The sequence below is a fragment of the Pungitius pungitius genome, chromosome 8, assembly GCF_949316345.1.
Source record: "Pungitius pungitius chromosome 8, fPunPun2.1, whole genome shotgun sequence".
Taxonomy (NCBI): Eukaryota; Metazoa; Chordata; class Actinopteri; order Perciformes; family Gasterosteidae; genus Pungitius; species Pungitius pungitius.
In genome coordinates, this window is record NC_084907.1 from 20,446,422 (window position 1) to 20,469,376 (window position 22,955).

Here is a 22,955-nt window from a genome sequence, read left to right on the forward strand (position 1 = left end):
GTTAAACAGTTTGTTATACAAAACCAGTTACAGTTTTCGTGTAAATCGGCGTGTTTGTCTATTAAAATCAAGGGAGCTAAGCGGCTACGCTAAGAGGGAGGTGAGCGAGTCCGAGCCACTCCATTACTAGAGGAGGTTCCCTTTTACATTATCATTAACACTTGTATTCACTAATCAAATCCCTCGTTTTTTTACATCAAATATGAATGTAATATTTCACACTTATGTGATGTATTTATCGACAAAAATCTGCAATCCTGTACATAATATATTTACAGACCACCCCCTCCTCCTCCACCCCCCGCCAATCGATGCAGTTGGTTGCGTCTGTTGCCGCTGAGCGCTGCTCTTCTTCCTGGAAGACACTCGCATCGGAGCCGCAGATGTCACCGGGAGGAGGTCGGTGAGTTGAGGCTTTTTTCCCCCCTCCCTCCTTCTCCATTCATACAGAATTCTTCACTTTCTGCACAATTTGCGGGTACCTCTACCCCCTCACCCGTCTACCCCCCTTCTTAATATGTAGCTTATTAAATAAGTTTCGCCCCATTTCGTGTCCCCTCTCATCCTCCCGCTGGAGTGTCGCCGTCCTGGTCGGTTGTGTTTACAAATCCAAGCTTTCGAGCCATGTACAGAAAAGCCAATTACAATAGCCTTCTTGCCAAGTTACAACACACGGGTTTGGCTCGACAGTTTGTTGAGGATAGTTAAAAGTAAAATTTAAAAAAAAAGAAGCTCAGACCAGTCTGTTGAATGTCTTGTAATAATGCACATTTAAAGGGAACCTCCTCACCAACGAGCATAAACCCGCTGCAGGTGTTTCCTTGTTGTTTGGTGCAGACGCTTTGCTGTGGAAATAAATAAAAAAAAGGCCTCAACCATGAGATATTTGCTCTCTTGAGAGAGAGAGAGAGAGAGAGAGCTTAATAGAATTACGATTTATGTTTAGTTAATAGTTTTTGTTGGGACAGTAAGAGGTTAAAAGTAAGAAGGTACTTTCGATATTGGATACTTATCTGGAGTAAAGGTGCTTCCAAACTCTTCTGATTATCCAGTAATTGGATTAAAATGTCGGTCTTCCAACAGTCCAAAGATGTGAGAAGCTAGAAATTGTTTGGCATTTCTGTTTTAAAAGTGACACCCACAAAGAGAAAAAGTTAATTGTCTAACCCGGCTCTCATTAAAGTGTATTTTGTTCATGCGTTACCAAGCGACTCTGCTGCTATTAATCATTTGTCTGTTTGTGAATTTTTTAACCCCTGAACTGTGTCATTTAAGAATGATTAGCACTTCATTTGTTGTTGTTTTTTTTACCAGAGAGAATAGAGGAGAAGATTCCCCCGAAGACCTATCCGACTTAACTCAGTAAACCACGATCAAAACCAAGCGCACTCGGCCCTCCGGAGCACTGACCCCGTCGATGCCGCTCGGCCTCTGTCTTTGCAAATGGCTTGCTGCTTGAAGGACGAGCTCCTCTGTTCCATCTGCCTCAGCATCTACCAGGACCCCGTCAGCTTCGGCTGCGAGCACTACTTCTGCAGGAAGTGCATCACCGAGCACTGGAGCAGGCAGGAGCTCCACGGCGTGCGCGACTGCCCCGAGTGCCGCAGGACCTTCGCGGACCCCCTCCTATCGCCGAGCCTCAAGCTTTCCAACATCGTGGAGCGCTACTCGGCCTTCCCGCTGGACGCCATCCTCAACGCCCAGAGGAGCTCCTACCCCTGCAAGGACCACGAGAAGGTCAAGCTCTTCTGCCTCACCGACAAGAGTCTGGTGTGCTTCTTCTGCGACGAGCCGGCGCTCCACGAGCAGCACCAGGTGACGACCATCGACGAGGCGTACGAGGAGATACAGGTCAGTGACGGCGGCTCGCGCTACAGCAGCAGCTCGTTAGCCAGGGTGAGGCTGACATTTTCTTAATGCCCGTCGGCGCTCAGCGGCACATTCAGGCAGCTCGTCTTCAATCTTCTGCTGCCACCGAGCAGCTCCGCTGAAGCAGTTTGGTGATTTTGTTCCTTGCTTTGAGTCCAGAGAGGAGCCCAGGAGTGAAACCGATCTAGTGTACCTTCCCCCCCCCCCCCCCCGCTGATGTCCACATAACTCTGCTCATCCTTGATTTTTCCAGTTGTGTTGCAATCCCTTTGTGGAATACATACTGAATCAATTGAAAACCTGCCCTTTTTATATTACCTGCAAAGATTATTTACATTACATGTTGAAATTTAAACAACCACAAATGATTACACGGATTGTTGGAGGTGTTTTCAATTCAGTAACTGTACAAACAGACAAAAAAACTGATCCCAAGACGTTAAGATCAATACAGTTTTTCATGACAGCGATGTTGTAGATGTGAGCTGAGCTATCTTGAGCAGCTTATGTTAATGTCTCGTATGTGTTGACACTGAGTCACATTTTCCACATTAACGGGGCGCAGTGTTTGCTCGCCTCTCCCGCGTTTGGATAATTCCGTTCCCGCAAAGCCAAAATCCAATAACTGCGAAACAAAGCTGCTAATCCCGTTTCCCCCCCCCCCCTTTGCTCCAATATGCAAAGCAACACGTTCCGGTCTCTCCGTGTCCCTCTCCTTCCCCAAGTCCGCCGCGGTCACCGGTGTAGATGTGGAGATCTGCACGACGACACCGGTCGGACAGCGAGGGGGAAACCGTGCGACAAGACACGGACCAACGTGTTGATCGTTAACACTCCGCTGTGCAGCTTTTGAAGGGATCGTACTCGGGGGCCACATTGGATGTCACGCCAACGTAATCTGTGCTTCATTCTCACAGTTTGGATCATCCATAACATTGACTTAAGGGCCATGCATTCCGTGCATTTTTAAAATGCCACTGTAGCTTTGAGGGATACTTTACTGCCCCCCCCCTGCCGCAGAGACTGTCTCAATGAAATTGCCTATTCATTACACTCGCCTCTCACACCCTCCCCGATAGTGTATATTTGACACTGGCGAGCTCAATTTGCTCTCAGCGCTCTGAATCCGAGGGCAGCTTCGGGGCTGCAGCCGAATCCTAAACTCAATCCGATGAGAGGTCGGACAGAGTTGACGACTCGTTGTCGCTGTTTTCGAACAACGCCGCGAATGGGGGGGGAATTGTGAGGTCATACAGCCGTCGGAAAAACAACAAAGCCAATCCTCCAGCCTTTTATTTATTTATTTTTAAGAATTACGACCTCATCGTTCTTTGCGAGCCAGAGGGGGAAAAAAAGCAATGTGAAGGAAGTGTGGATGAAAGAAAGCAGCGCCACACGTGTTATTGCAGCTTTCAGGTTTACTGAACTTGATGTCACAGGACAAATACTTTTCTTGCTTTATTATAGTTATTTAAGGTCTCGATTACACTGGACTCACTAATGGAACAGCAGTATTATCAGAATATTTCACTGTACGAAACCCATCAGACACACCTTCACTCTCTCTTAAGACTTCATATGTCCTGCTGTTGTGTATTTGTATATTACCGCATAATTAGTTAATCTCGCTAGCCTTTTTGTTATTTTCTTCTTGGCATATCTAATATGTATATCCTATGTTTTGCTGTTCTGAAACATTCATTTAAACTGATTACACAATCAAAGTCTCTGGTCAGGCTGCAAAAACTTGGCACGCGTGCATCAAAATGGCAATTCAGCATTATTACAAAACTTAATATGATTGCTTTTAGATAAAATTCTTTTTTTAGGGATTTTTAAATTGAATTACATACAATTAGCTCAGTTTGAGGTATATGAGGAGAGAGTTATAACAAAAGTGCAGTTCAATTAGAATGTATGTAAACACAGTTGGACGGTTAGTGGGTAGCACAGAGCTGCACTTCTGTGTTCTGCACTGATTATAATTAGCCGTGAACATCGAGGCCTAATTTCCAATCAGGTTGCGCACTGGAAGCCTGAGAAAGGTCAACGCCATGTAATCTTGGAGCAGAAGTAATTGGACCCAGCACAAGATGTTTCCCTTGTCTCGGACACCGGCTTGTCCCTGCGCTCGGGGCTCTTTTCATCGCGGCCTCCTGGCGTGTTTGTGTCCTGGCAGGAGCTCCGGAGGCTTCACAGACCTACAATCCGGAAAGGGAGCATGAGCGCACAGAGGGGCCCGTCCCACCGCCAGCTCGGCCCGCTCGCCGATCCAGATCCAACAAGTGGGGTCGGACGGTTTCAGCAACGTCTCGTTGTTTCACCAGACAAACGTAGGACATCGGTGCAATGCGGCCGATGGTTTGCAATTATTTTCTTTAATATTACAAAGTCGAGGACTCCTGCGTTAAATCGCCAGCAACTCAGTCGTGGGTCGTTTTGTTTTGTGTGAAATGATAATAACTGTTCACGGTTGCTGTTGGTTTCCCCAGCAGCGTTACGTCATACACCCCCCCCCCCCCCCCTCCCTCCTTCCCCCGCAGACGTGCCCCGCGCCGTTCTGCTTGTTAGCCAGCCATCCGTCATCGGGTGTCACAACACAGGAGATTAGACCGTTTCACAATCGCTAGGATGGCAAAATCACATGTCAACATCCACAGTGTGCCAACATACACAACTAAGCCCCCCGGGTTTGGTTCACCGACGAATCACCGAAACCTTCATGCGGTCTGTCGTGATCCAGAAATCGTTCTGTGCGTCGTGTATATTTCACGTGAACAAGGAGTTCAACCGCGACAACACATTTCAGCACCAAAGCCTTTAGATTTTATTTACAAAAACAGACTAAATTCCCCAAAAAGGTTTTGACAAACACACGCACACACACCCCCGGGTTACGTCACGGGCCCCCGCCGCGGTCGGGCCGCGTGTTCGCCGTCTGGTTGGTCCGCGGCGCGCTGTAAGCTCCTTAGCCTGGCAGGTCACTCCGCTGACCTCTCGGCCCCGGAGTCTCGTTTCGGAGTTGAGAGCTTTTACCTCCTGCTGATTGCAGGTTGACATGCGCACATCTGGAACCCCCCCCCGCCGTTCGCCCCCCCCCCCCCCCCCCCCACTCGCCGCCACCTACGGAGCCACGCGCAGTCGCTTGCTTGATGTTTCTCAACATGCAGACGGGGGGGATTTTTTATGGGGAGCGCAGATTTCATAGAGAACTAATGCATTCTGATGAGGGCTGGATTCCAGTCACATTGAATGGCATTAAACACCATTTCAACATAATGCTCAAAGCAGATGCAGATCTTTATGAAACGGCAAAAAACATTAAACTGAGCCCCAATCGGCCCCCTCGATCTCCAGATTCTTAAAACATAATAAGCAGTCTCATCATTTGAATCCTCTGTTGTGGGGTTATTTTGACCAGTGGGTCTCACTTTGAACTTATTAACTGAAGTCAGAGCCGGACTTCTTATCTTCTGAAGCACATCTTTCACCCTGCACGGTGCTCTGTAGGCGGAGCCACGCGTGGGGCGCCATCTTAAAGGCATCTTTAGGGTTGGCCTGACGCCGTAACCTCCACTATCACACCTCCCCGACCCTAAAAGTCAGCAGGTCCAACTCCCACCGAGGACAAAGCGGAGGCCTCAACCCTGCTGAACGCGTGATGTCAGAGGGACGCGCGTGCCAAGGCGGACGCCGTCCTACCCGCCCCCCGGGGGACATGCTTCCGCTCTTATTTGACAGCGTTTGCGAGGGCAGACAAGGAGGGAAACCAGACGGGAGCCCCTGCCGGGTCCGTGCAGAGCGTGGGTGGCGTAGCAGCGGTGCAGCTGTGCAGGTGATGCTGGTCTCCGTTGGCGCTGGAGCCCACGCAGCCCGAGGATGAAATGATTAGTGGCGCAGAGTTGCCCCCCCCCACACAGACCTGTCACTCAAAGTGTCCACCCGCACCTGCGTGCCGTCCTCCACTCTCACACCTACTTCTTCGCTGTTTGTCATACAACAAGGAAGGAGGGAGGGAGGGAGGGGGGGAGGGGGGTGCCTTTTGAAAAGGACGAACGGGCATCCCTTGAAGTGTGTTTCTCCGGTGGTTTGCAGACATGGCCGCCTCTCACGGGGCGGGCTGAGAGGTCGCTCTCAGCCCGCCATCACCACGCGGGGCCGTGCTGCTGCAGTAATGAGTCAGGCAATTTCAAGGGCACCCGCTGCTGCCACCTCCCCCGCCGCTCGCCTCAGATGGCGCTCCATTCCTCCAGCAGCTCCATCTCCTTCCCTCTCTTTTCCTTTCCTCCTGTGTGACGTCTTCTCTCTCTCTCTCTCTCTTGTTAATCTTCTCGTTTTCCAAGGTATGCGCTTCGATTAAAAGAAAATTATCTTGTTTGGTGACCAATTCCCCCCCCCCCCCCCCCCCGACCAAACAAATGAGTCCGTCCAGCTCAGTCCGGGCTGGTGTGGCACAGAGGAAACGGAGCCGTCGTGTTCCATCAGAGGTGTGCTGTCGTATTGTCCTCATCCACAGAGAGGCTTGTGCTGCACTTGCTACCGATTCCGGTGACCCTGCTCGGGGGCAGGACGGCGCTGATCTGCTTGTTTACTTGTGGGAGCAGCAGACAAGCGGCGGCATGGATTGGAGGAAGTCGAGGACACTTTGTCTTGTTTGGGTGGTTGCTTTGGGTTAAGTGAGTCCCATGAGGACACATCGGTTGTGCATTAGACACAGAGGCGGTTTTTGATCTGCGTTCCCCTGCATGCAGTTATGAAAGAGGGCAGGAAACCTGTTTTTACAGGCACATACTGTAAAGATAATAGTCATTTGGCGCTTAAATGATCTTAACAGCTTAACAGGTGTTTGTGAGGCCTTCCAACGGGTGTCTGAAGAATGGCTTACAGCTGCTGGATGAACCTCCTTCCACTTGTTTCACAGTTATTTTCTTTCCAATCATAGCCACTCTACAACAAGTTAACACTCATTTTACAAGTCATTTGTAAAATCAGTGCTATTATTTGACAATGACGCTACTCTTTCCAGTTTTAGTTGCCGTTACTGTGTTCTGTGGATGCGTTTTCACTAACTGAGTCTATCCATGATGTCATTATGCATCAATGCATTGTACCCGACGTGTCACATCATCAGTAGATTGTGTCCGTAGTCAGTTTAACTTGTCGGTCACGGGGGGGGGGGGGTCGAGCGGGACATAACTGGGCCTGGCAGGCTGCAGAGGATGGATCCACACTGGAGGGATTTGCGGGCCATCTCAGTGGATGAAAGTCCTGTCCTTTAAAGTTCTGCAGCTCAAGAGTGAGGCTCAATGCTGATCCGTGGTTCCCTAAAGTGAGAGAGATCAGCGGGGGGAGAGGCCCCCCCCCCCCCCCCCCCGCCGGTGACACCGCCATAAAGGTCTAATGAAGTGAAAAATACTAGGCAGAGAAAGCTGTTCCCTTTTCTCTCAAAGGTTGAATATCCTTAAAAAAAAAAGTGCCTTTGGGCTGAAAAATAATTTCCTATTTTAGTAAATGGTTAAAACCCATGTGTGCTCACATTATTGAGGGTCCTCTGCGTTATAGTTGCGTCCGTCAGCGCTGTGTTTGGGTGGATGTGATCTGCTCCCCCCCCCCCCCCATTTGCGGCCGTAATTATCTGGGGAATTAAGACGGATCACAGCTATTGTTCCCGGGCGTTTGGGCCGGACCGGCCTGTAATCTGCTGTAATTCCCCGCGTCCGTTATTTGCCACAGATGATTTAATTAGACCTGCTGCTGATAGGAGTCCTCCTCCTTCAGCATCCAATCAGCCGGAGCCTACCCGGTGTCTGAGATAACGAGTCGCCGGGAGGGGGGGGGGGGGGGGGGGGGAGAAGAGAGATGGAGCCTGCAGATGTTTACCCTTAAAAATACCTGCTTAGTCTAAACGAGAGGGACAAAGAGACAAAGTGCTCCGTCTAGTTTAAGCTCTAGAATTTGAGAAATATTTGTCCACTGAGCAGAACATTGGTGTCATTTTTAGATTTTTAAAGTTTTTTGTGATTGAGACTCAACGATAACTTCTAAATGGCCTGTTTAATGTGATGCATGGCTGACTCGGGTTAGAGTTTCTTCATTTCCCATAATGCATTTAGTGTGCACCCAGGGTCGGGGCTAATCGGTGGGGAGCAGCCATGCAGCTGTGTCGCGTGTCCTCGCCCCCGGTTCCTCCGCTCATCACCGCTCTACGTTCTGCACGTTAACGGAGGTTCTCCTGCTCCAGCAGCTGGTCGCGGTCCAAGCATTTAGCAGAAGCTCTTATCTCCGGGACGGACAATGGCTGCAGCTGTAAAACAAGTGTTCGTTTAAGCGTCAAAATGATAAACCGCCGGAGGAAGTTTGGAGGGCGGACAAAAGGGGTCACAGTTTGAATACGAGGCGGAGTGGTTTTAAATAAATGAGTTGTTCGGAGGTACCGTTCTCCTCGTTTTGGCACAAACGCGGAGCATCTGGGAACAATGCACTCCGGGTGGGGCACTTTTTGTCACTGGAGATGTCTTCTGCCTCCGACCATCTTTAATTTGAAATGTCAGTCACGTGGCACAGACGTTGTCATGAGTCGACCTCACAATCTTGTTTATTTGAACCCGTTTCCAACGGAGGAATTGCTGTTTTTCTGATTAACGAGTTGTATTTATGACCCGCAATGAAATGACCATCAAGAACGAAGAAAAGCTTAAATGAAAACGACAAAGACTTGTGAATTTGTTGAATTTGTGCATTTAATTAATCTCATCTAGCAGGAGACTGGTCAGAGGTTATTTTGAGGGGTGTATCTTGGTCTCTATTATGTGATTTTAAATATGAGCATTTCTTCAATGTATGAGCTTCTGTTCCACCATCATAGATGAAGAAAACTAAAAATTCTGTCCATTTTTTTTTTAAGCCTAATTGCTGTCTTCTGCCGTGTGTTGGATTTGTGTCGCTTAACAAAGATTAAATGACCAAGCCCTCAACAGCTACAGCTCCCATGCGTCATCGTGGTTCAAGTTACTAACTGCTCAATTCTTCATTCCAGCACACAAGTAGATACACATTACAGTGAAAGAAAATCCACATTAGATAATTGTCTTGCTGAAGCAAGTGAAACTGAAAATAATTGAATTACCTGTTCTCTCTCTACTGTGGTAGAATTTAATAATAATAAATCTATTTTTTCCTGTATTTTGTCTGCACAGCACACAATACTTTGCTTCATATACAACCTTGGTTTGGAACTGAATCAGATTTATATTACATTTTAGAAGGTGTGTGTGTGAGATATATTTTATTTTTTCCTCCTCCGTGCTGGAGCCAAACCTCATTTTAACTTTTTTTTTTTTGCACCACATGATCCAGGCTTCAATATGTAGATTATTGGAAGTCATCAGGGGATTTAGAAACATGCCTTACTTAAAATTCATGGAACTCAACTGCCAGCTTCTGCAGAAGCAGCCTGTTTTTCTGCAGCGTGACTCGACAAAGGCGGCGTGCATCCCCAAATGTCGATTGGGTGAGAGGGGGGGACATGCGACATGTTTTTTTTTTTGTTTTTTTTAAATTAACCACGTGTTGGCTGCTGCTGACTATTTGATGTCTGTCTCACCCTAGGAAGGTTTTAAAGACGCAGGCTGGTTGTTTTTGAATGTGGAAAAAATCTGCCGGGGCGGGGAAACGCATCCAAGGGGTCGTGTTCAGGGCGCGTTTACCCCGCGCCTCCTCCAGGGGGACGTCGGCGGCGTGCAGGAGGAGTTCGGTTTGTTTTTCCTCCCACGGGCCCAAAGAAAGACATTTCTTCCCCCCGGCTGCCTGTGCCGCTGATGTACAGCCTTCTCCAGGATTAGCATCTCGCTCCTGACAGGGTTGAATAAGTTGGGTTTTTTTTAGCTTTTGACTCGACGCGTGTTCTGCTGCAACAAAGGTCGACGCCCCCCGAATGGCTGCCGTGGAGCTGGTGACTCTCTGCAAACAGCAGGCGCGCTCTTATCGCGTGACACTTGTCGTATTCCCCGCTCTAGTGCGAAACAGCGAGGCCCTTGTTGCTCTTCAATGGCTTGTTCCTGCACTGTGTAGATCATCGAACGGCTCCCCCGACGGCGCTGAGAGCCGTCTTAAAATCATCAGACAGCCACTTAGTTTCCCCGGTGATAATACCACACACACACACACACACTAATAAGGTGTGATAATATCACTGCTGTCTTTAGCTCTGACAGCTCTGTGGACCTTTTTTTTTCCCCTTCTTTCTCGGCAATTCAAACATCATAAATCTTTTCATTTCAAAGCAGACATGCGGTGTCGCTGTTCATGTTTTTGAGGTAAAAACATTTGCGTACTCTGTGGCCTTCCTCCCTCCAGGAAGTGGAGCAGCAGCCTCTGAGCATTCATCATTTACATGACGTGCCCTATATTCCAATAATCCCTGCTGCTGTTACCAAATGTTCCCTGTGTGAAATGGATGTCGTAAATGTTGGGGTCATTTTTCTGATCCAGGATCAGTCACAGCAGACCCGTTTCATCATATGTCAATATTTCTGTCAAATATTAAGGAAGTGTTTTTAAGTGCTGTTAATAAAGCTAGACGGTGAATTGGCGCGTTTGTTTCCGCTCAATTTTAAATATGTAATTGCACTTTCATGAAGGGTGGATTAAAAACGGATGGTTAAATGTATCCATTCATCTCATTTGCAAAAAAAATATTCACTTCATTCTATATGGATTTAAAAAAAAAAAAAAATCTCTGCCTTTTGCCAGTCAAAATGTTCAAGGTGACCTCTCCACGTTTTTTTTTCTTTCTTTTTTTTCCATTAACAGTACAAAAAAACAAACAATAAATGAAATACTTCTCTACCAGTGAAAAGTAGCAAATCCTTACATTTGGGAAGTTGAAAACAAGAATTTGGTTATTTATTATAACCATTAATGAAAATAATTGGTTGCAGTCCTAATAATGATGATTTTCATTTCACGCACCACAGCATGTCCTTTACACTCTCTGTCTCGGTTGGGAAAGACGTTGAGGTTTCTCCCGCTGCGAGTGCTGCTCAGATCGCTGAGCCGGCCTCGGCCCACCGTGCCCCCGCAGTTATAAGAAGTGTTTTGAGAGGCTGTGTGCGGTTGCACGATGTGTTGAATCCCCAGAGGTTAGCGGTCGGCATTTGGCGTTTTGTGGCAGTCCTTAAGAACAGAGATGAGTAAACAGAATGGAGCTCTGCTCGTGTCATTGAGTGTTGTCAAATCCTGCCGATGTTCATCGTTGGCTTCATTTCACTTCTGAGTGGACAAAGCAGCACTTCGTGGATCTCCACTTCCTTTTGGCCCACTGGCACATATTCTTGGCTCTCTGCCAGTTTCTGTTGGATTTCTTTCTCTTTTTGCCGCGTTTGCTTTCTGCCGAATCCAACAGTGACCTCAGCATCTTTTTGTTTTAATAAAAATGGTCTACTGCAGACGGGAACAAAGCAAATATATATACATGTAACGTATATAGTTATAGGTAGGTGCAATTATATATCGTCATTTGTATAGATGAGGTCGGTGCGATTGTATGTCATGTATTAAGATAGGTATGATTATATATCACTATATTTTATAAGCTAAGGTTATACATAACGTGTATATAGACGTAAGTAGGAACCATAATGTATCATAACTAGTAGTTAATGGTCGGTACGATTTATAAATGATGCAAGGATGTAAGGTATGATGTAGCAATATAATTCTGATATTAAAGTAACAAGATGGATACAATGGATGGATCGTTGCTTTGTGATTGACAATGACAAAAAAAATGTAACCGCAGTGTTGCTTTGAACTCTCTATAGAATAGAATCTGACCCCGGGTTCATTTCATACCTCTTCCATGTTCCATCCCAAAAAAAACCATCAAGCTCACGGCCTCACCGTATTGGCTGCAGTGCGTTCCCTGCTTTCTTATTGGCCGGCGTCCCACTTACCCCCCCTGTCTGTTACCCGACACAATGACTCCCTGAGGTCCACGAAGGTCACGCCAAACTGTCCTTGTGAAAACCTCCTGCAGTTCTTTACGTCTTTCTTCAGGGGTCTGATTCCTTATCTAATAATGAAGAGATTCCACTAATTATAAGTGCCATATTGGCTGTGCATGCTGTCCTCCGGTCAGGAGATGAGTTGCAAAGGTAATTTGTCTATATATTTATTCTCTGCTCCGTGCATGCGAATGAAACCACTGAAAGCTTGTCCTGTCTGTGTGTAAGCGGAGGTTTTCCATCCTGTAGGCTTTTTATTATTCATGCCGTGGCGCGGCGCGTGTTGTTTTGTTCAATCTTCTTCGCGGCTGGCAGTTTCAAGTCAATAACCCTCTTTCAATCCCCCCAACGAGCTGCTCAACATAATCGAGCTCGCAGCTGTAAGGAGTAAGTTTGAGGGATTTAAGCTCCGTGCACATTTTGAATCCGGCTGATGGTCTATTAGTTATTCATTAATTTACTCGTAAATATATATCTGCCAGAGCTGCTAACCTGACAGGAGAGTAAGAGGGAGAAGGGAACGGCAGCATGATTTAATGTATTTTAGACGCCTTGACCCCCATTTCCTTGGTGTCCTGGGGAAATGTCATGTCAGACTTGTGTTGGCCAGATGTGATGGACAGGAGAGAGACGCCTCCTTTCACAACACACCACACACACACACACACACACACACACCTTGTCAGAGTTTTTGTCTTTGTTTTGTCACATAATGAATCTTTTCCTGCAGATGCCAGCGAATCGCATCCAATTCCGATCTGAATTCTTTGCCTCTGTTTACTAATGGACGCTACGGCTCTGGCTTTAATTCTCAGTTTTCACCCTAAATAAAAAGCATGTTATGGATTGAGGGTAAGTGCCTGAAGGTGGGAAGTATTCTCGTGGATGCTTCCCTCTGTGGGGGCCCCTTTATGACCTGCCAGTCACACACACACACACACACACACACAGACGGACTATTTTCAGCAGAAGAGTGGAGGAGCATGTTTTCTGTGCCAGTCTGTCAGTGTTGGTCTGCCTCACTGTGTGGGAGCGGCCTTTTGACCCGCTGCAGACGAGCGTGCGGCGATGAGGCGCAGAGCCAGCCGCCCTCCTGTCATTAGCATGGAGAGTCACGCTCCCCCCCCCCCCCCTCTGCACCACCTATTGTTTCCCACCGTTTCTGTCCTCGAGGAATCATGCTCCACGTTCAACAGCCCACATTTTTTTTTTTTTTCCTTTGTTCATTTTGCGGCTAATCACCGTGGTCACGAAGGTTCCTGATGCATCGCAATATGCTCTCGCCCTCTATGCTTATGCATTTCTCCTGTCACCGGAGATGTATTCTGGCATTTATTTCAGCCTGGTAGCTGAGCGATGTTTGCTTTATTAGCCCCGCTAAGCTGACAGTTCCATTTGGTGTGTTTTTACTGCAGTTGGTGTTCAGTAGGCGGTAACGGTGTGACACACGGGTCACATGAGCAGAGGGACCAGCAGCAGGCTTGTATTATCAGTGGGGGTTTGAAATAAATGAGACCTGGGCCTGTTTCAATTTTCTCCCCAACTAGAGCAAAGAAAAAGATCCCATTTTTACTGCCACCACACATGTTTAAATGATTATGTAGGAATGAGGCTTTTGTGCATGTGACATTTGCATAATCATTTTGGTCAGTTTGGTTGCTTTATTTTGCTTACATCCTCAATGTAATGGCCCTCTGCCCTCATGTAATTGTTTTGGGTTTTACCCTTTTTATTAATAAAAACAAGCCATCTCGATGTGCTATTTTACCACCAAAGGGACTTTAAGGTTTTTATAGTCTGGCAGTTTGTTATATGCTGCCTCACATCGTTTTGACAAACTGCATGATGAACCTGACCTTTATCGTTCTTCTGATGAGATTTGTTATCTTTCACTGTAGCAAAATGCGTTAGTTCTTCCCTCCCCCCACGTACCTGGGGAAGATTGCCCACTCTTTAGTCTTAAATGCTGTATTTTCACATGAGCCAACACGTCAACAAACCAAAGGGTTTCAGTGAGACCCTGAATTCAATAATTGATTTAGTACAAAAACACCAACCAAGCCCGCAACAGCAAAGTACCCCAAAGCTAACCCTGCACAAAACCTGCACAAAAACCGTCCCAGTCGGCTTGTGCAGAGCCTCTTTCCCGCCTCGGGGGGGGGGGCTTCAAGGTGGTTAAGAGGTGCAAGTAGCGCCAGCGTGTGCCTGACTAAGGATGAGACCCAGTTTTCTCCGACATAGCCCATCATCTCCCGAGATTGCATTTCATCTCTTACATATCTCGCTCTCCATCTGCCTGGCTTGTTTTGTAGCTAAGCCTTAAATCTCTGCATCACGCCCGAGCAGAGAGCGCTGTTACACAAGTGGTGTTATTTAAACAAATTGGAATAGGCTTTCAAAAAATATGTTTCGCTTATATATAGAATATAAGCCTTTTTTTTCGTGCGGCTGTTTTTTTTGTTAAATCGAGCAAAGATGAAGTGGCGCTTTTTAAATTGAAAATGATTTTAATGAAATCCTCCAAACACATTGAATGTGTTCTTCTGTTCGGTGCAGTTGAGCTCCGATCGTGACCTGTTGTTTGCTGCGTTGCAGAGGGAGATGAAGGAGCAGCTGGCCACCCTGCAGGACAGTGAGAAGGGACACACTGAGGCCCTGCAGCTCCTGCAAAGACAACTTACTGAGACCAAGGTACCACTTGACACTTCTGCTTTTTGAAAGAAACGATTCTCGTTTATAGAGCTGCACCAGCGGCCATTAATCAGCTGCATGCAGCTACAAATAAAACCAGTTACGCTATCTATAGTTCATAGACCTGTCAGAAAACCAGTGAAGAGGAGTTCATTTTTCCAGAGCATAAGCGGAAATCTTACTCTTTACCCCCCCCCCCCACACACACACACATGTCTTCTGTTACCTCGTCTCTCCCAAAGTGACATTGAAGCCGCTCCGGGTGATGGCTCAGCCGTCAGCCTTCTTTTTCATTTAGGGAGCACATTCATCTTTCTCCTTCTGTTCTTTTTGTACCGGCTGCCCGACATCACAGCACCACTCGGTGCCTTCAAGCCCGCCCACCGACCCCCCCCCCCCCCGACTGCCAGATGTAGGCCTTCCAGCCGCCCTCGCTCCTCGTTGGAAACGAGCTGATCTCATTAGATCTGCATCCATTTGCACAGAGTGCTCTGCCTGGAAGGGGAGCCGCAGTGTGACTGTCCGTCTCTGATGGGTTGATGTAGTTGACGATGAGATGTCTGTCTTTGTTCTAACCGGATTGATCGCTGAAGGAGTACTCCGTCAACTTTAAAATCGATCTATTGAATAGAAACGATCTATGATGCACAGCCAGCGATATCATCTTTTGTTGAATTTCAGCACTTCCATTACCCATAATGCATCTCCACCACTCACCGTGTGCTTTATGATGGCGGATACTGAAGCCTTGAGCCTAGAGCAGAGACGAGCAGGTGTGAGGACCGGTGACCTCACGCCTTTCTAATTCCATTTTTTTGGGGCTCAAGCGACGCTCACCCAAAATCTGTGGCTTTCCCCCCCTTTTTTTTAATGTTGAACGAACTGCGGATCAGTTTCTCCTCCTGATGTCGAGATGAAAACCCCGCAAGAGCCCCGCTGTCGTCGCCGTGCACCGTGGCGGGTGGAAGAACAGACCTCGTGTCCTCGTGTTCACAAGCCCAGCAGAGGCTCACTTGATAATCACACATCGTCCTGTGAGGTACCCGGCTCACTGTCGCTCTCAGCGCCTCACAGCCCGCTGCGCCCAGGCAGCGGCGGCAACGTCACTCAGAGACTGATGGCGGGGCCGCTGTAGTCGTCGTCTCCTCCTCCTCCTTTCTCCTCCACATCAGTTTTCAAGCCCGTAAAAAGGCAGAGGGCCCCCCCCATGCAGCCCGCCTTAATGTCCCATCGCTCATGCTTGTAGAGAAATGGTGGTCTGAAAGGTTCCCCGCGGGCAGAGTGAAAGTACCTGGACAAGGGGAACGCGCCCGCTGTTTGAAGGATTGATGGAACTCTTCGTTGAGTCTAATTAAACCTCCGATCTCGGCTCCTAAATCCTGAAAAGGTCAGAGGAGGCCTGGTAATCCCCTCTAGAGAAATTAAGCTAGTTTCTTCTGAATTTCTTGTTTATATAATTTGTATCTTGTTTTCTTTGATTCGATTTTTATTCTACAAACACTACAACTTTTTTTTTTTAGTAAAGGGATGACTGTTCAGTACAGACGGGGGGGGGGGGGGGGGGGAAAGTTTTCATGAAAACCTCTGAATGAAGGTCAGTCTTTGCCTTCCTCAGATGATTATAATTGAAAGGCTCTCGCGCTGTGTCTCTGACACTCTTGATGATTCATTCATTCTTTAATGTCCAGCTTCCCATTTTCCCTCTTTTAGTAACAAATGCGTTTCGTCATGTCTGCTGTCGCCTGCTCGCTGCTCTTCTGTGTCACTAATGGCTCCAGGCTCTCTCTCTCTCTCTCTCTCTCTCTCTCTCTCCGGCCTCCGGTCGGCCGATCGGACGTCTTCCTTTTTCTTTCTTCTCTAATCTCTCTACACAAATTGAATCAACGAGGCGTGATGTAACCCTAACCCAATTTACAATTACTGACCCGCGTGTAGCGTGGTGTGTCCCGGTGTGACTCCGAAGCTCCACACAAACCCAGCTAAACCACGAAAGGTCTGGCTGCTGTTTTTTTTATTTATTTATTATTATATATATATATTTTTTCCCAGTCCTCAGCCAAGAGTCTGCGCGCAACCATCGGCGATGCGTTCGAGCGCCTCCACCGCTTCCTGCGCGAGCGCCAGAAGAGCATGCTGGAGGAGCTGGAGACGGACACGGCCCGCAAGCTGGCCGACATCGAGCACAAGATCCAGCGCTACAGCCAGCAGCTGCGCGACGTCAAGGAGGGCATCCAGATCCTGCAGGAGCGCCTCAACGAGACGGGGCGGCACGACTTCCTGGAGGGAATAGCCGTCACATCTGAGAGGTGCTTCACCTGCTCCGAGTTTGCTAAAGCAGTCCCAGTATCATCGCTGCGCTCCGATAAGAACGAAAATGTGGTTGTAAACACATTCGCTTCAAGAAGGATCAGGTTTTTATCAACTATTGAAGTCTTGCATCAACACTTTAGCAAAATGTTAAACTATTTGCTGTCATAGTTGTTGTAAGGATTTTATCTCTCAACATGTGTGCTCTCTGCTGCGGCGAGTCGTTAAGTTGCTTACATTTGGTAGAAAGTACAGATTTGAGCAGCAGCAGCATGAGATTATCTCTGAACAGATGGTGCATTGGGCCTGAAATAAACCCGCTGTAGTGTTTAATCTGTACTCGACGGTTTAATTGAGTGGTTTAATATCTTTATATCAGATTAACAAGGTTGAATATTGAGCTAGCAAGGACCAAATTAAACTTTCTTCTGCACCGGAGGTGGATAACGTGCGTGAGGAGAGGAGGTGGTATCTGGATGGATGGCTGGATGGATGGATGGCTGGATGGATGGATGGATGGCTGGATGGATGGATGGATGGATGGATTGATTGATGTGGATACGACGCACAAACGTTTGTGATCAACGCATCTTTCAAAGAACGAATGATGTGATGTAAACCGCAACCCACTCAATCTCTCGCCTGAACTCAGGACCTCACGTGGGAGTGTGCGCAGTGATTCATGCGGAGGTTCACATTGAATCATTCTGTAATGGCGCTAGAGCTGAACCTCCTCCCCCCCCCCCCCCCCCCCCCCTCTCTCGCCAATGCATTCGCCTCTGTTGCTTGAGATTCTTAAAGCAGTTCGTAAACTTAAATTTCAATTATGACACATTTGAAGTTGCGTTATTAAGGAAAAAAGCAGCAAATTGGATTTAGACTTGATGTTTTGTTTTTTGTTTTTTTTCAGGATTAAAGGGAAGATTCATGAGACCAATCTGACGTATGAAGACTTCCCAACATCCAAGTACATGGGCCCCTTGCAGTACACAATATGGAAGTCCCTCTTCCAGGATATCTCACCGGGTAGGTTGAACACTAGACCCATGTCTCAATGTGCCTGTTTTAAAAAACAGTAGCTGAATGTGCGACCCCCCCCCCCCTCCTTCCTCCTTTGACTCAAAATGGCGGTCGGACCTGTTGGGCCGCGATGCCCTTCAGTGTATGTCAGTGCGTGGAGGAGCTCACTCACGGGAGATCATTTAGAGGAATGTTTTCTTTTTCACTCCCTCAATCAATTCTCCCATTTCAGCGCGCCTCTGTGGGGAGGGGGTTGGTCTCCCCTGACTGCCTGCCGAATGGAACAATTGGTCACGATCCATCACCGGTAGTAGCCTGAGACGAAGTAAAGACATTCCTCCCCTCATCCCTCGCTGTCACTGATGGCGAGAATAGCTGCCGCACGCTGTGCTGTTTTTTTATTTATTTTTTTCCGCCTTCCTGAATTACTGCGAAAATTGGTTTCTCTGCTCGTGTGTGTGTGTCTCCTCAGAGCAAAGGGAACAATCCGCTGATGTTCAGCCTGATGTGGCTCCGTGAGGAGGAATCGGGGGGGCGATTCCTCCTCCTTAAATCACATGACTGCGCTGAGGAAAGGCCTCATATTCCCACACCTCCTTGTGTCTGATATTGCTCAGGTTGAGCTAGACTCTAGACTTCTCTTTAAGGACTCTGCTTTATGCATGAAGGTGAAACTGATTTATTAGGAATGTTGCTCCTTTTCCTGAAATAAAAGTTGAGCAGCAGCAGCAGCAGCAGTCGGCGCCGTTTAATGACAAGTCGTCTTGTACTTGGATCTTTTCTAACGAAAAACCATCCATAATGAAGCGATCCATCCAGAGTAATCTGGATTCTGTTTCTTCTAAGATAAACATTTGTGAACGGCTCATTTTATTATTTATTTATTTATATTTAATGATGCGTGTTTTCGTTGCAGCCTGCTCCGGTTCATCTTCGAGTAACCCAGGCTAAATCAAATCGGCCTCCACCGAGTTACAGGGATTCCACATGGAGGTCATGGAGAGAGAAAGCAGCCTCGTTCTTTCATTGATTCATCGGTTTTTATTTCCACCTCAGTCGATGCTCGCTTAGAAACTAAAATAAAACCCAAAACATTTCCAGGGACTCCCGGTGAAAGTATTTTCAGTTGTGTATTCTCTCTGGGGGGGGGGCATTTTCAGAGATGGGTTCACAACCTTCACCTCCACCACCTCCCTTTTTAAAGCCTTCGCCGCATTTTCAATCTGCCTCAGCAGAAAAGTGCTCGGGGGGCCGCATCTGCAAGGACGGGGGGGAAAAATGAAGCGCTGCGAAATGACGCCGCGTTTTGTGTTTGAGCCCGAAGCTTTGATGCGTCGGCGTTTGTGTTTTTCCCTCCTGACTCTCATGTGCCAAAAAACCTGTCTCGTCCTCAGTGCCGGCGGCGCTGACCCTCGACCCCATCACCGCCCATCAAAGGCTGATCCTCTCGGACGACTGTACCATCGTGGCCTACGGGAACCTCCACCCGCAGCCGCTGCAGGACTCCCCGCGCCGCTTCGACGTGGAAGTCTCCGTTCTGGGCGCCGAGGGCTTCGCGTCGGGGGTCCACTACTGGGAGGTGATGGTGTCGGAGAAGACCCAGTGGATGATCGGCGTGGCCCACGAGACGGTCGGCCGCAAGGGCAGCATCCAGATCCAGCCCAGCCGCGGCTTCTGCTGCATCGTCATGCACGACGGGAACCAGTACAGCGCCTGCACCGAGCCGTGGACCCGCCTCAACGTGAAGAGCAAGCTGGAGAAGGTGGGCGTGTACCTGGACTACCACAAGGGCCTGCTCATCTTCTACAATGCGGACGACATGTCCTGGCTGTACACCTACCGGGAGAAGTTCCCCGCCAAGGTCTTCCCGTACTTCAGCCCGGGCCAGAGCCACGCCAACGGCAAGAACGTGCAGCCGCTGCGCATCAACACCGTACGCCTTTAAGCAGCGACACGTGAGACTTTAACAGAAATCTATTTAAAAAAATATATATATAAAAAATAGGGGGTTGCGTGAAATGTTTGTTCCTTTCATTCCTGTTAAGAGTTGTCCACGATGTCGCCGTTGTTTTTTTTGTGTCACTTGAACCGACATCGGCCTGCACTCCGCATCTTTAATGGAGAAGGTGGCGCTAAGTGGAGACCCCCCCCCACCCCCCCGGGGGGACCGTCTGTGGCAGTTGATGTTAAAATAGAAATAAGAGATTCACCCTCTTACAGCACCCAGGCCCGCCTTGCACACTCCCAGGGGGCACTGCTCTCCCTCTCGAGCTTGCACGACTTCTTGTTTTTCTGAGAGAACGCCGAAGCCGCTCTGCTCTCCTTGTTTTGTGCTGTACAGTTGGCTTGGCTTTGTGTGGGTGTGTGTGTGTGTGTGTGTGGGGAGCGTGTTGGCCAGCAGTGGACCTCGGAGACCCGGGTCCGTTGACCCTTTTACCCCCCGTCTGAGCCCGTGACCTTGGTTCTTCCTGGTGGGTCAGGTCCTTGTTCGGCCCTCATCGTGGCGAGCGGCGCTCTCGGTCCACGTCTCATAGAAGAACAAATCAATCCGCTCCAGTGTCGACTTTGAGGACACGTCTGCTTTCAGTCGTGATGTTTCGATGTCTTGAAATCCAAAGAGTGGCCTGAGGAGACACTTGGAGACCTCCCTAAGGTTCCCACTGCGTCCGTCCTCAGCCCCCCCCGGGGGCCAGCGGTCCACCTTGGGGAAAACGTTGCTGCTCTTCACACGCGCATCGTTAACTCCGAGTTAACCTGTAGCCCAGGGCCGCGCGATCCATGCTGCTCTCCCACCAGGCCCCGTTGGCGTAAAAGCTCGACTTATCCGATTTCAGCCTCTAACGGGTTACAGGTGAAATAATATTGGAGCTCCACAGAGACACAATCTCTCTTTATTGAGATCACATTATAATAATAAATTAAATCAAGCTGTGTGCTTTGGGAATTATCAACTCAAATGTTAACAGGATGGAAGGGCCCACTCTTTATTATGCTATTCCTGTGGGACTGGCACAAGGCTGCCGCTGGTTTTCTGAATCTCTAATAATCTGCCCGAGACTCACTAGTTGTACCCGGGGGGGTCCCGTGGAATCTCCGATGGAGAGACGTGTCTGTGGGCATGTGCACGGGGGGGGGGCTTTGTGCCAGGCTGCTTCAGCTATAAGTTTTTTTTTTAATCCAGCTTTGGTCGTGCTTGCTAAAGCCCGTCTGGCCCTCCCAGCAGAGCTGCGCTGCAGCCACGAGGGATTATTACAAAATATTTTGGATTCAACTGGAACAACTGGTAAATTTCCAATAGAACAAACGACAGCAAAAAAATCACCACACTTCCTTTGCCGCTGTACATCTTTGCATCCGTGTGTGTGTGTGTGTGTGTGTGTGTGTGTGTGTGTGTGTGTGTGTGTGTGTGTGTGTGTGTGTGTGTGTGTGTGTGTGTGTGTGTGTGTGTGTGTTGTCCATGTAAAGGGAAACTGGGGCAGTGCTCTTGTTTTTGTGGAATGTGATTCCGGTGCAGTGGGATGCAAACTAGGGTCTGCCAGTGATTCTTGGCATTTTGGTTAAATTTTTTACACATCTGCAGGATGCGGTTTCAGATATAGAGGTATTTTTCCCTGGTATTTACTCAAACTGAAGTAAATACCAGCCAGCTGGTGCTTCAAAACAAATGCATAAATTTGACCCTCAGTTTGCTGTGTTTCTGACTTTGTTTGAATATTAGGAAGGGGATTATTTTCAGGTGGCGTCGGGTTTCTGGTGATGGTAATGACGTGAATCGTCAAAACAAGTTATGATAACTATGACACTTTTAATGATTATAATGATTGTTCTTCTGATGATGGCCCCTGTGCACTCGTCATTGTATGAATACACTTTAGTGTACTTTAGCTGCAGCTGAGGTTTGTGGGTAATGTTTTAATGTACAATAAATTACTGCAAAAATCTGCTCGTCTCTGTGTCCTTCAATGCATTAAAATAGAGGCTGTAGCACATTTTAAAAACCCTCACTAGTCTACAGTAGCACACTAAATTGTACTGTATTGGATATGAAGTTGTGTTAAGGTCAATGCTTCATCTCTTGATTAAAGCCCTTAGATTGAGACATCCTCAGTTTCCATTCTGAGGGTTCTAAATACAATACAATGAGTGAAAAAGGGTAAACTATATATATATATATATATATATATATATATATATATAATATGAAATAATGTAGTGTGTGTGCTTGGACACAGTGATGCATTGAGCTAGATGGTAACATCGTAGTCAGCATAAAACACTTGACAGGCTGATGTTTAGCAGCTGTAATGTTTTCCTTGTCCCCCCCCCCCATAGTGCATCAGCTGATTAGAATTGAATACAATTGGAATCTTATCAAAAACTACTTGACTCACCGCGAGATCCTTGAGATGGGCGGCTCAGTAATTGAGGGCACCAGGCACCTTTTGAAGTTGTGGTGCAGAAGATGGCCCCGAACCAAGGTCACTCATCATAGATAAACACCCCCCCCCCCCCCCCCCCCCCTCCGCCTTCCTCTCAACCACCTACTGGACAGACAGCAGAGCTCGTTCTCTTAACTTCATGCAATCTTTGCTTCCCAGTTTGCACGTCTAATGAATATTGTATTTTGTTATATTTTTACGACTAGTATTCCAGTTGTGAACATTTCCGTTTTCATATTTCATTCTGATAGTCATGTTTTATAGATACATGTCTCATTTGTGTATTTACTGCTACCATGGATACTGCTGTTACACAATCTATATTGACCAAGTTAACTCAATGGTACCACTAAATCAAAAGTCAGGGGACCAACAAAGTCAGTTGGACATTTTTTTTAGGAACCATAAATGTCAGTTGTGAAGGAATTATTCCAATTGAGATTTTTTTTTTTTAAATCACCCTTTTCCCCATTTTCAAAGGTCATAAGGTAAAATAGTAGAGAATCAGGGCCGCGCGTGTCAGTCTGTTTAAATGCGGAAACTGCTGTTACAGCCTCAGTCAAAGAATGAACATGATCCATCACGTTGAAATGAAATTTAAACCCTCATATTTGGGAGGCTCACA

General features: G+C 47.6%; 1 protein-coding gene across 3 annotated transcripts; it reads left to right on the forward strand.

The window, feature by feature from the left end:
* Positions 1–316: 316 nt before the first annotated feature.
* trim62.1 (tripartite motif containing 62, tandem duplicate 1) lies at positions 317–21,832 on the forward strand. Of its 3 annotated transcripts, none has more exons than XM_037491088.2 (6): positions 317–403; positions 1,315–1,851; positions 14,469–14,564; positions 16,614–16,975; positions 17,782–17,897; positions 19,286–21,832. In XM_037491088.2, exons 2-6 carry the CDS (start codon positions 1,444–1,446, stop codon positions 19,834–19,836), a joined length of 1,533 nt encoding a protein of 510 aa, XP_037346985.1. In that variant the 5' UTR covers positions 317–403; positions 1,315–1,443; the 3' UTR covers positions 19,837–21,832. The 3 variants fall into 3 exon arrangements, with proteins under 3 accessions (XP_037346985.1, XP_037346987.1, XP_037346986.1); XM_037491090.2 differs by having other exon boundaries at positions 16,614–16,870; XM_037491089.2 differs by having other exon boundaries at positions 357–399.
* The last annotated feature ends 1,123 nt before the right edge of the window (positions 21,833–22,955 follow it).